The sequence below is a fragment of the Pezoporus flaviventris genome, unplaced genomic scaffold (assembly GCF_033815535.1).
Source record: "Pezoporus flaviventris isolate CSIRO_AGI_PZ_B2104156 unplaced genomic scaffold, CSIRO_AGI_Pfla_v1 ptg000015l, whole genome shotgun sequence".
NCBI lineage: Eukaryota > Metazoa > Chordata > Aves > Psittaciformes > Psittacidae > Pezoporus > Pezoporus flaviventris.
Genome location: NW_026892563.1, coordinates 1768960 through 1782140, shown reverse-complemented (window position 1 = coordinate 1782140; position 13181 = coordinate 1768960). Strand labels below are relative to the sequence as shown.

The following is a 13181-nucleotide window of genomic DNA, read 5'->3' as shown; positions in this document are numbered from 1 at the left end:
AGTTATCTGTTTAATTGTTGCACCAAGAGTTTATGGAGGAAGTCTGTCCCCTTCTCTTGTAGGTTTTCTGTATGGCTGTTGTCTAAATACACTAAAAGAGACACTGTTCCGGGCAGATAAGATAAGAAACCCACTAAGGAAGTGCAAAAAGAAGGGAAAGGAGACATTTCTTATTAACTTGGTCTATATATCTTCAACTGTGTGCACTGAGGCTTAGCAAAGGGTAGGTTTAGCTCACAACCCTGGGTGGAAGGGAGTGAAGAAGGCCTCCTCCTGAGCAGTGGTAAGTCTTAGTAAATTTCATCTGATGGTGGGTAGCTATGTGGCATGAAAGAGCAAATGTCTCAGTCACCCCAAAGCATTTCACATCCTTCAGGAAGAGACGAGGGGTTTCTTTGAGAAAAGTGGTCTCCTGCCATGCTTTGAACATCCATCAGAGTTGAAGATTTTAAGGTGGCTAAGAAATAGCTGTGAAAATCTCAGAAGCATGACAGTAAACTGCTTTTTGCCTACGTTGGACAGCAAGCAAATAGCAAGTCTTAGAAGATAACACATATATGCTTCTTCATGTAGTACACCATCCTCTGGTAAAAACTAATGCTGTCAGAAGATGTCATCTTGCTTGTTGAAAGGTTAATTTTTCCCAGAAAGAAGTGTTGTGGATTTTTAAAGCATCTCAGATGAGAAGCTGGAGTTCAACATGGGAGTTTATAAGAGGAACTATACATTGGTCACCAGGATTATCTTTACCAGACCTTATATACTAAAAGAGCATTTTTTTTTTTTTTGCATTCAAACTCAGTTAAGATAGCTTTTTTCTTTTCTTCCTCGTCTCTAATTTCTTGCATGATAGATGTGGTTCTGCCTGTCTTCTGCTGAGTAATCTTATCAGCAGAATTCTGTGGTTACAGATAGGGTGGGAGTAATGTAAACACATGAAGTTTTGAATTGGGAAGCAGAAAACACTGTTTTAAATGATCTCTCACTATGTTTTGTATTTACAGCTTTAGTTTATGAAGTGCACCACAGAAAAACAGGTAGTTGGTGAACTATAGAACATGCTACTTTTGTAATTTTAGTATATGCTGTATTCTAATATCACTACCTAAAAGAAAATAATCTTTCATGGGGTTTTGAAAATAAGTATTTAGCTTGTATTAGTATTATAGGCTAAATGTATATATATTTACATAGTGAATGTAAAAATTCTATATACTTGTATGTATAACTTTTTTTTTAACTTTCTTTGAAAATGGGATACTGTTCTTTCGTCTGAGCCAAGTAGCATGTGATGAAGCCCACAGCAGCAGTATTTCATTTTTGTTTGTGCTTTGACAAAATGGTCTAACACATATACTGTGTTTTATATTGGAAACTAGACTGAAGCTTGTCTCTTTGAAAATGAACTTTATGAATAGAGGAAAATATATAATGACCTTTTTTTATGTCACCATGAGCTTCAAGACTCTAAAACTGATGTTTGTTCTGTCTCCAGTGTATGAATAAAGTGCCTATCTTCAAGTCCATTTCTCAGGTTTCACTGTGGCTAGGTGAAGGAGATGAAAAGAAAATACCCTTTGTACCTGCAGATGCATTTCCTTCGTTCATAACGTAATTTTTGAAGTTTGACCTCAAAGTTTGACCAAGCTGAGGGTCATATGCTGAGGGAGTCATCTTCCTAAGCCCAGTGATTCAATAGTCTTCCATGTCTTAGCTTTGTTTTCAGTGATCTTTTTGATCTTAGTTTTATTCAGACTTACTTTTGGATGCTTCTGCATGTGCTAGGTGAGTTTTACCTTGGTGTTTTATAATGTAAATTTCTGATTTCTGGCCATCAAAACCAAGTGATATTAATGATGCTTTGGGCTTATTATGAATGAAGATACCTCCACCTCAAATGAAACAGATGTTTAAAGTGCTAGTGAGGAATCCATTTCTTCTCATTAATTAATGTCATTACCTCTTCTTATTCTTGTAGTTTTATAATGGCTGATGATAAGAAAAATGTGTTGCCAAGTGTTCCATTTCAGCATTTGTATTAGCTGTGATATTTGTGAGGTAGGCACTAAACCTAAGTGGCAAATGAAATAAATAATTTGGGTGGTGGTTGTCAGTGAAACTCATCTGGTGTCCAGGCTGTGGTTTTTCATTCCTTCACCTGTTCTTGATGTCTCTCACCACGAAAGGCTGTCATGTTGTTTGAAATCTGGCACTGTTGGGTAGATACTCTTTCATGACTGTACCCTTTCAAGCTTTGGGTGTTCACAGGAAGCAGTTATTAATTCTTTTCTTCAGTAAGTCTCTTATGTGGGACTCTGTTGGATTTCCTTTTCGGAAATAAGCCAATTGGAAGTTATCCATTCTGTAAGCTGTCAGTCTGATGTCTGCAATAGTCTTATGATAGTTTTGGGGAAAACCTGACTAATTTAGCTTGAAGAACATGGCAAAAGGCTCTGCTGGTAGAGACTGCCACCGCCAGTAGAAAACTAGCTGGATTCAGTTCATCCTGAAGAGGCTGGATGAAATGTATTTTGGTCTGTAGAAGGGAGGAGGTGGATCACAGAATCATTAGGGTTGGAAGGGAATGTTAGCTTTGTGTCTAGTAATTTTTTCTGAACTATCTATAACGCTAGCCCCATTCAGATTCCCACTGTTATTTGTTGTCGGGACATAGGGTGTCCACTTGTGTGGCTTAACACCCTTCCTGATGAAGTACTGGGGTTAGAACTCTGTGGGCCTCATCCAGAAGCATTTCAGCAGGTCCATCTAAAGTTGACCTACTTAAGGATTTTTCTTTGGGAACACTATTAGGGCTTAATATTTGCTGCAGAACAACCTGGATCTCATGTGTTTCTGGTCACCAAATGCTACTTATTCTACGTTAGAAGTGTTTTTTATTTCACATACCAGTCAATAGTGAAAGACATAAGTGTGAATGAATACAAGAATCGCTACCAACAGAGTCTCAAGTGAGTCATCTCTTCACCTGTTAGTTTGGGCTAACTAGGATGGCCCAAGGCGTGAGCTAAGGCATGTGCTTTCCCAGACAAGCGGTCCCATTCATAGTGCTGAGGTGTTTACAAACCAAGCCAGTTATTCTGCTACACAGAGCTTGATCAACTTTTTAGATCTGAAAATGTACTTGCACTTTGGTTGCCAACTCAGTGTTGTATTTGAATTGCGCTTGAGTCTATGAGTGTCCAAAGCAGGTCATCAAACCAGTATTTTAAAGACTGAAAGGAATGAGTGGAGCTGCCTCAGTCTTCTCCTTTGTACCTTCCCAGTCCCCTGGGTCTCTCATACATACTTAAATCCCCCCGGAATGAAATATTGCAGACTCCTTGCTGTATGTGTCAGAGATGAGTGATAGAGAAGGTAGATTCTTATGAATTATTTTTTTTTAATAACTGATGTGTGCACTGAGATAACTGCTTGCATGTGAATATTCAAGAATTTAAATATAGAATGCAATCTTTAACTTGGAAATATGCTTTTAGGGTGAGTTTGTTTTTTCTTGGTTTTCAGTACATGGTGGTCTAGGTAAGATTTAAAAAGATAACCAGTGATTCTGAGGATCTCAAATTGTGTGTAGCTTGAGTAAAGCTGTTAAAAAATTAGGATAAGGTTGTTCTTTCTGAGGCTAACACTACCATTTTCTGCAACTAGATTTATTCTGATAATGTCATATAAAGTAGTCATAAATAGTACTGCAGTGATTCAGTTTATAGTACAAGTACCTTTTTGATTATGCACTGAAATGAGTAAAGGAAATCAATATTTGGAACAAGATATTCTGTATTGAATGAAAACATTCTGTGTTATGCTGGACATCGTTACGATGTGAATGTTGCATTTATTATGTAATGGAATCTTGTCTTTTAGATTCAAAGAATATTAAAAAAGAGAAAGATGGAAAGAATCAGCAGGCAAACAACCCGTCTTTAAAATGTGGTAGGTATTGCAGCTGTCAGGCTATTGGTTGAAGTACTGTAAAAGGAAAAACGTATATTTGGATTGTACTATATTCTGAGGCTTTTTTTTGCAATCACTTTAGCTATTACTGGTGGGTAGTTAAAAACATACCATTGCTTTTATCTAACTCTGTTATAAAAGTATGTTTTGGTATCGAAAATTATGTTTGAAACTGCTTGACTTAAGCCTGATAGTTTTACTAGCCAAGACAAAGTACTCTTTGTATATATAATCAAAGATATTGTGTAAGCAATAATTTTCTTAGATGATTACTGGTATTTTTTCTTCTCATCCTGTATTTCACAGTTTCATGACTTTGGTGCTGCAGCTATTTTCTCTTTCCTTAATGTGTTTGCTCATGCCAAAGAAAGGATTTTCAGTTTAATACCCTTGAGTTTTTGGGATTGCTAACTGGATTAAATTGCCTGAGATTCTAATTTTACTTAAAGCAAATTGTTTTCAAATAAATTTTGAAACACAAATAAATGTGTTTTTATAATAAACTACACACTTGCCAGAAATGATCCAGCTTCTTATCAAACTAAGACAGCCTCTGCCATCCTCCACAGGTGCCATGGAACAGCATATACATGGGATTGCTGACAGTTTATCTTTTGTGGCTGCATCGAGAGGGCAGCAGCATCCTTATATACCTTTCATATTTTCATGTACATTGCTTGAATATGTGGCAGTAAGAAATGATACCTTATTACCACCAGCCATAGTACAGCTTTCTGCTGTTACATTTGCCAGACTTAATTCTTCAGTTTCTTGGAGTCCTAGTAGCCATCTTTGTTATTCTTCCCTGTTTCTTTGGGACAGAAAAGGAAGCATGTTTGTGTCTTGTTTTCCCTCTTATGCAGTGTAAGAGGAGCTCCAGCCAAACTGGAGTCGGATAGCATGTCTGCGTTTTAAAATAATGTTGTCTGACATAACAGAGGGAGCCCCATAGATCACCACCACCCCCCCCCCCCAGCAAAGTGCTGTGGATAAGATAACTGTATTTCATGAGTCACTGGAAAACGTCACTGCTTCCTTCTGCAAGGTGTTGAAAAAGCTTTGTGGAGAAGTAGTGCTAAGCAGGCGAGACTTATTCTGTCATCTGTATTCTTCCAATCAAGACTACGCTGTTAATCTAGTGTCTGAGCACTGCATTTACTTGTGAAGTCTAGACTCAGCTGTGTCAAACACTTAGAGATGAGTGCCTTGCTCAAGATCATGGAAGATCTCTGATTTATTTATTTATTTATTTTTAATCCTGTGCTGTTACTTGTTGGTGGCAAGGAAGAGGAAAGAGCCTCTTGAAGTTGGATGAAGAAAGATGTCTTACAATGCTCTGGGCTAGCATCCAGGAAATCCTGGAGTTACCAGGGGGATGTGTGATAAGAAAAGCTGAAAAGGATCGAAATACAGAGATGTACAAACTGGTGAAAAAACAGTCTAAAGTAGGTAGACAACAGGAGGAGGAGAAAGAGTCTAATGGAATGATCACAGCATATAGGAGGTTCAAGGTATAAAGCAGGGTATGAAATACCCTGACACTTAAACTAATATGTTTGAAAGAGTATGCAAAGAAAACTTAAAAGGAGGCCTCATTTTTGACAAAGAGGGACTGTGGGATGAAGGCTGAAGTGGTCATACAGTCATAGAATGGTTTGGGTTGGAAGGGACCTTAAGTGGTCCCTTGGGTTGGAAGTGCCAACCTCCCTGCAATGGGCAGGGACAACTTCCATCAGACCAGGTTGCTCAAAGCCCTGTCCAACCTGGCCTTGAACACTTCCAGGGATGGGGCACCCACAGCTTCTCTGGGCAGCCTGTGCCAGTGCCTCATCACCCTTACAGTGAATAATTTTTTTGTAATATCTTATCTAAATCTCCTCTCTCTGTGTCAAAAGTCTCAGATACATGTGTGCCAAGGGAACCTAAGGATGAGATCAGAGGACACGAGGTGCTCAGTCTGCTTAAACAGTATTTAGGCTATGGTGATACTGTATTGTAACCTAAATAAACCAGGATCTTAAATTTTACCTATGTAGAAGTGACATTTAACTCGTAGTTTAAATTTTCAATTTAAATTTTATGAAACTTTGGCTTAAACTAAACTGAAGCATTATGTACAGTAGAAGATGACAGTGAGCACTTTAGCAAACTGGGCATTCCCCTATTCCTGGGAGCAGATGGGATGTCTCCAAGGGTGCTGAGATAGATGACCAATGTCACTGTGAGACTTCTTTCTCATTTTGGAGAGGTCATAGTGATTGGGGGAGTTTCATGATTACTGGAGGAGAATGAAGAGTATGCTCAGCATCAAGAAGCACAAGAAGGGATCACCTGGGGAATTACAGCCTGGCCTGCCTGACTTCAGCCTTCAGGAAGACTATGGAGAAAACTCTTCCTGGAAGTCATTTACAAGCAAATTAAGGACAAAAATGAGGTTAGGAACAGCTGGTATGGATTTGCCAAGTGTGAGCCATGTGTAACTGACTGCCTTCTGTCGTAAGTGATCGTGTAAACAAGGAGAGAGTAGTGGGTGTTGTTTGTCTTGACTTTAGCAAGGCTTTCTGTAGGGTGTCTGTAGTGTCCTTTCAGCAAAACTGGTATGGTGTGGTTTGGATAGGTGGATGGAAAATTGACTGACTGCCAGACAGTACAAGGTCTACCTATCTGCTGGTACCTAGTGGCGTTTCTCAGAGGTCAGTAGTATGGCTGATGCTATTTATGCCTTACCGAGAGACAGGGACGATTGGACAGCATGCTGTCAGCTAGTTTGTAGGCAGCATCTAACTGGGGAACTATCTAGTGGGCTGGAAGGCAGGGCTGCTCTTCAGATGGACATCGCCATCCTAGAGAATTGTTCTGACAGGAACCCAGTTAAGAGTCAAAGGCAGATGGAGGGTTCCTCATGCCTCGGGGCAGACTCGAGTCCTGCAGCAGCACAGTCGGGAAGCTGGCTGGCTGGCAAGCATTTCTGCAGGGAAAGCACTGGAATGCTGGCAGGCAGCAAGCTGCGTGTGAGCCGGCAGTGTACTCTTGTGGCGAAAGATTTTAACTGCAAATCGAGTCCTAACAGCAAAACTGTAGGCAGCAGGCTGAGAGAAGGGATTTGCTGCTTTTTGATATTTGTGAGACTATCTCTGCAGTGCTGTGTTGTACAGGTGTGTCTCAGCTGACTCTGAGCTCCCCAGTACAAGGAAGACTGTTCTATACTGGAGCAAGCTGGCTGGCAGTCCAGCAAAATAGATGAAGGAATTGAAATGAAGATGTAAGCAGAAAACTGGTACTGAAACCAGAAAAATGGTTTCTTCAACCAGAAGAGAAAGCTTATGGAAGATGGGCTTGCTGTCTTCAGTTACCTGACAGGTGGGTGCAGGGGGTCAGAGCCAGGCTTTGCCCAGGAAAGTTGAGGCTGCCCAATGCCTGGAAGTGTTCAAGGCCAGGCTGGATGGGGCTTTAAGCCACCTTGTCTAGTGGAAGGTTGGAACTCATGGCAGGGGGGTTGGAACTAGGTTATCTTTAAGGTCTGTTACAACTCAAACCATTCTGTGATTCCCTCACAGGCACAGTGGAAGGATGGGAAGTAACAAACAGTGGCTGCAGCATGAAAAATTCCTCCTTGATGGAAATAAAAAACACATTGAGGGTGATGGAACCCTGGAGGAACAGGAGACTGAGCTAGAGACCTCCTGGGGTCCCTTTTAGCTTGAGTTACTTTGTGATTGGCAGGTTTGACAGGAAATGATAGGGTATTGATACAGAACTGCAGAGAGCATCAAGGGTCATTGACCCATGGGTTGTTGCCAGGAATGCTGGCAACTATGGCATAAACTTATTTCCTCCATTTTCAAATTAGGCTGTTTGCCCATGCTGATTGTCTTGGATCACTGTTCTAGAGTCTCAGTCCTGTGTTGATAAAAACTGGGGTTTGTTAGTTCGTTTTGTTTACAAAAGGTCTTGTTTTCATTGTGGTATAACATATTTCCTGCTTCCAGTATATGCTGGCATGTTCTTCAGCCTTAAAATTCCTTTCTCCCTAGTTTTCACTTTGCTGATGGGTTATAAAGTTGTGCTTGTTGCATAATGGTTTTTTCTTAAGCCTTTTAATTCAGCCTGCGGATTTGAGTGGGAAGAGAAATGCGAGTCATTTAGTGAGAGCTAATTTTCTTAAGGTTTTCTATTTTTCAGAAGTTGCATGTTTTCAAAGGCTTTAGAATTAGAAATATATATAAAACAACTACTTCTTTACCTGTGGACACTGAGAATACAGAGAAGCTTTTTGCGCAGAGATTTTTTTTTTTCAATGTGATTATCTTCCTAGACATGCATCTTACATGTTGCAAGCATACATTCATCTCCTGTTTCTATGAGTGCAGTAATTAAATGATAATTAGCACCATCTCTGAGAGCTTGGTTTTAATTTAATACAGCGTATTTTCACAGGTGGAGAGGTTCTAATTTAAATTTCAGGTCATTTGTGCTTGATGAAAGAGGTTTTGATAGCCAGGAGTTAAAGCAAAGAGTGAGGCAACATTGTTTTCCTCTTGGCTTTATCTGCAGCTGGGTGCTTATGTTACCTTATGTGTCTTTCTAGTGAATATTCCCTTGGAAAAAAAAAAAATCTGTTTATTTCTGCTCTGATTTTTGGTCATGCCACCAAATTTACAGTCCTGTTAAAAAAATTGAGATCATTTGGGAAGTGATGGTATATACAGGTAATTATTTTGGAGGTTAATCCTAGTGAAAGGTGCTGTGTCTAAAATATCTACTTTTATACGGCCCTTAACATCTTGAGGCTCTGATTCATAATTACAGCTTTTACATCATGTTTTACATCATTTTACATCAGAGATAGCTGGGATATAGCTAACATTTTCTTTTTGGTACATTTAATTTTACTGAATTTGGTACTTTAAAGTTTACTAAGGTAAACTCTGATTAAAATAACTTTTTATATATTTATTTTTAAATCAGAAGTCAAACGTAAGCAACAACTTTATTATTAATGAAGCTTCTATAGCAGTTCATCATAGTTAATTTTTGCAGTGTCCTTGGCCTGTCAGTGAAAAGAGCAATGGATTTGGAGGCTACTTTCTGGAGAAAGCTCTGAAGTGCCATTTCCTGAGCATGCCTTCCTGAAATACAAATACCTAACATACGCTTAAGTTAATGTACCCTGACTTTTGTCAGTAATACAAAAATGATGTAATGGTATAAATTTGTGATGGAAATTTTCATTCCAAAATAAGCAGACTTTTAAGATGTTGCATGGAAACATCTTTGTTACTGGCCTACATACAGTCCAGACCACCAAATGAACATCTTTTGAGATTTTACTGACTTGTTACATAGCTAACAACCACATGGCCTCTGCAGTGCCAGGGACAAATCACTTGTACACTTTTGAGTTTGTTATGCCAAAAAGGGTCTTGGCAGGCCAGGAGGGTAGTTCTCTTCTACTTGCAGCACTGTATACTTTCAACTAAATGGTGTGCTAATGCAGGCAGACTCTGTTTGAGCCACTGTGCATCCTTCAGAGAAGCCATGTGAGAGTGCTGGAAAATGCTGCCATATTCAGATTATTTATTTGCGTCTCCTCTCTCCTTAATGTTGCAGAGGTGTGTTTAACTGTGCCTGGTGGTGTTTTGGGGAAGATTAGTATAAAGCCAGTGTAGTCTCTCCATTGTCACCAGGGATTTTTGCTATAGGCTGTGTGAATGGCCGTTGCTGAGCCACTGGGTGGCATCAGTGCGTCATTTTGGGGTTCATGGGTGATTTACTCTTCAGGAACATCGGAAAGATGCCAGCTGCCCAAACAAGAAAAATAAGCAAAATTGCTCACTTAGATAATTGAAGAACAAAAGCATTAGCTTTTGCCATTATATTAATTTAAGTAATGCTTGCTTATGTCTTATATGTTAGTACTTCATACTGTTGCATTTGTGCAAAACTGATAACACTGATTAAATCAAATGCAGACTACAGTCACGCATGCATGTAAACAGTACCAATGTCAGCACTGGAAAGCATACTATGATGCTGTTGCTGAACATTGCCATAATAATGTTTACCCTGCAAAGAGAAATCTTTATCAGACTTCAGATGAAAAGAAGCAAGATGCAGTTGGAAGGCTGTGCTAATCCTTTTCCTTTCTAGTGGACTGGGGGTAGTATTCTCAACATATATTTCAACAGAATCTATGTGTTTGTGCTTTTTCAGCATGCATCATGTCAGCACTCTTACGAGGTTATCATGTAAGTGCTGCTGACAGGGGAACTAAGATACAGAAACGCTAACATGATTTGTACAAGGATGCTTGGGAGGTCCTTATGCAGAAAATTGAATCTAGAAAGCCTGACTTGTATCTTTGTATGCAGGGGAAGGTTTATATTGATTTTGTCTATTGTGTGATCCCCCTATGCATTAACAGTACTCTTAAAGCTCTTTCAAGAGTTGTTTGTTTTTTCAAAGCTGGAGTTTCTGTTTGAGAGTAATCCTGTTCTTGAAAAAAAAAAATCTACAAGGTAGTTGAGTTTTTCTGACCCTTTCTTTCCTCACCCCTCCTTTTTAATTTAAGTTCCCTTTAAAAAGTGTCTGTATGGTGTTTTTTTATCTTGTGTCTTCCAGAGCAGTTTAATTGGGATGATTATCTGAAAGAGACTGAAACAGTAGCTGCCCCTCTGCATTGTTTCAGACAGGTATGCCAGATACTATTTTGCAAGTGTGTATGTATTTATGCATGTTACAGGGTGATGATTCTAGAGCAACTTCTATGTTTAGATTGCTCGCAAACTTCCCATTCGATTCCTTTTGATCTCTAGTTATCAGTAGCTTACAGTTTTGGCAGATCCGAGCTACTGAAGTTTTTCATTCTTGCTTTCTGCCTCAAGCCAAACTTTGAGGGTTTCATTAAAATTGTAGCTTTGGACTCTTCCTTTTAAAATTGACTAGTTAATGAAAACAGTCTTATCAGAGTTCAAAAATATTTTCTAATTTTTTTTCAGTAATCTTAGAGGTACCGTGGTTTTAGTGAGAATTAAAATATGGCTGATGATCAGAGGAGCCTTTCTCCTGCCTTGTTTAAAGAGTCCTTTCAAAAATGGCTAGCTACAAGATGTGTGTGTCTGTGTGTGTAGTAGAGTTTGTTCACCACTTCTTTTCTGTATCTCTCAAATAGGTTCTGAGCAGACTGCTTTTGCTAAGTAGTAACAGATATTGAAGTTTAGAAAAAAAAAATCAAGGGGAATATATGGGAATACAAAGGAAACACTGGATTTATAGTGAAAGGTGTTTAATGTATTGTTTTATGTTTTGCACTGTGCCCTACAAGTTTGATTCCCCACTGCCAGATGGTTTAGTATGTATTTGCAGATGGAGTTTAAATTTGCCATCTTGTGTGAACTAATGACTCCAGCCCTCTGGAGACTGAGTTGACCTCTGCAGGTATCTTTCTCTCAGTAGAGGAAGCTGGAGTTGGTATTTTCCCAAGCTGAGGAGTATCTTAGCTGTGTAAAGTTAAATAGGATGAGTTTTGACCTGTATGCTTTCACTGCGTTAGGAAGATAGATGCTGAAGGAACTGGATAGTTTAGGTTAATAGAACTGTAATAGGTGTGACAGGTGGAGCATGTCTAGTTCAGCAGACAGAGCATGTTCAGAAAGGTATCTTGTAGGGTCTGTTGGTAGTCTGATGGTACTGTAAGTAATACTGGCCTCTAGTCGGGGTCAGACAAAACGCAACAAGAATGTCATTGAGGTGAAGCGGAACCATTATTTGGTGAATCTGAAGTAGTTGCGGGTATGGATAACAGGGAGCGAGAAGTGCAGGTGGTAGCATTTCCTTGTATTAGATCTTGAATCTCATCTTGCTTTTTGCAGATGAAAGGACAAAGAGCCCCTTACATGCTGCTTTCAGTGAGAGATAGCTAAGAATAGCAGTGTCTGTAGCTGTGAGTGGAGCTTCAGAGGTTAATTCTACAGTGTGTGTTTTTCACAGTGAATACCAGCTCAAGGCAAAGACTTCAAACATGGCTTACGTAGAGACAGAGGGCAATAGCATATTACTGGATCATTTTGATGTTACTGCCATACTCAGATGGTAGACTGCCATGACCAGAGTGTACACTGCTGAGAGGTGTAGCTACTGCAGAAAGCTGCTCAGAAGCCTTTCCTTTCCTACATCTTCCTCTTCCCTGCTAATGGTCAGGAGGTCCAAACTGAACAACAAAGTAACACCTTAAATAAAGATGCTTAAGTGGTGTGAATTGACCAAGATAGATAAATCCTGGTGACCTGTATTGCTTAAGGAGTGTGTGGGTTGGAAAGAAGAGCTTTAATTTCTGTGCATAACAAATTTTGAAACAATTTACATGTGCAGACTCAGTTTTTCTAAGAATTGACCTTTTAAGAAGAAAGTGATATGCAATGTTAATTAGTACAGAGCTAGCTCCTCTCACTGCAGAATGTTCCCAGATTTTAGAAATTACAGTGCTTGAGCTTTGTGTGGGACTAATTTGACTTTATTGGGTTACACATGAATTGTACGTGTCTTTATCACCCTGTGTAATGCAAGGGAATACACTGCTGTGGCTAACCAGAAAACAAGTAGCAGAGAAAAGCTTTATTTGAGAATTATATCTAGAGTTTGTGACCTGTGGGAATTCTACAAAGTTTAAATTTTGTAGTAATTAAAAATGACCCAGGGAGCAATAAATTAAAGCCTGTATCATAAATTAAGATACAGGCACAGACTGCTAATGGAAATTTATTAAAGTATTTATCTTAATTTAGAAGGTATTTTATCTTTTGCTCTAAGTTGTTTATAATTGCTACTTAAAATTTTGAAGCATTCCACATCCCTTTCTCATGCCCTGAAACTTTTTTCCAAGTAGTTGAAAACTTTAAATGAAAAAAGCTCAGTCCCGTGTGGTTTAAACAGAGCTTAGAAAGAGGCCCTTACGAAATAGGTTTTGTTACTTTGCTGTAAGGACAGAGTGGCATGGAGGAGTTACCTTTTTAATAGAATGCCTGGAGTTGTTGGTATTTAAGCAATTCACCTTTTCTACAAACAATCAATCACCTCAATTTCTCCATTTCAGTTGCTTTTCATGGTTGTAGAACATAACAGCTGGACAAGCAATATCCTGAAATTGAATTGCCCTTTAAATTTAATATGCTAAAGCTCCCCTTTCAGACAGCCTGTTGTCTAAATGCAAC

General features: G+C 39.1%; 1 protein-coding gene across 1 annotated transcript in view; it reads left to right on the top strand.

Moving 5' to 3' along the window:
- Positions 1–13181, top strand: part of SCML2 (Scm polycomb group protein like 2) — a 71157-nt gene that overhangs the window by 12245 nt on the left and 45731 nt on the right. Inside the window, 4 exon segments of the mRNA XM_061453198.1 lie at positions 3883–3951; positions 5257–5373; positions 5376–5399; positions 10594–10664. Of these exon segments, the coding sequence (XP_061309182.1) occupies positions 3883–3951; positions 5257–5373; positions 5376–5399; positions 10594–10664 (281 nt within the window).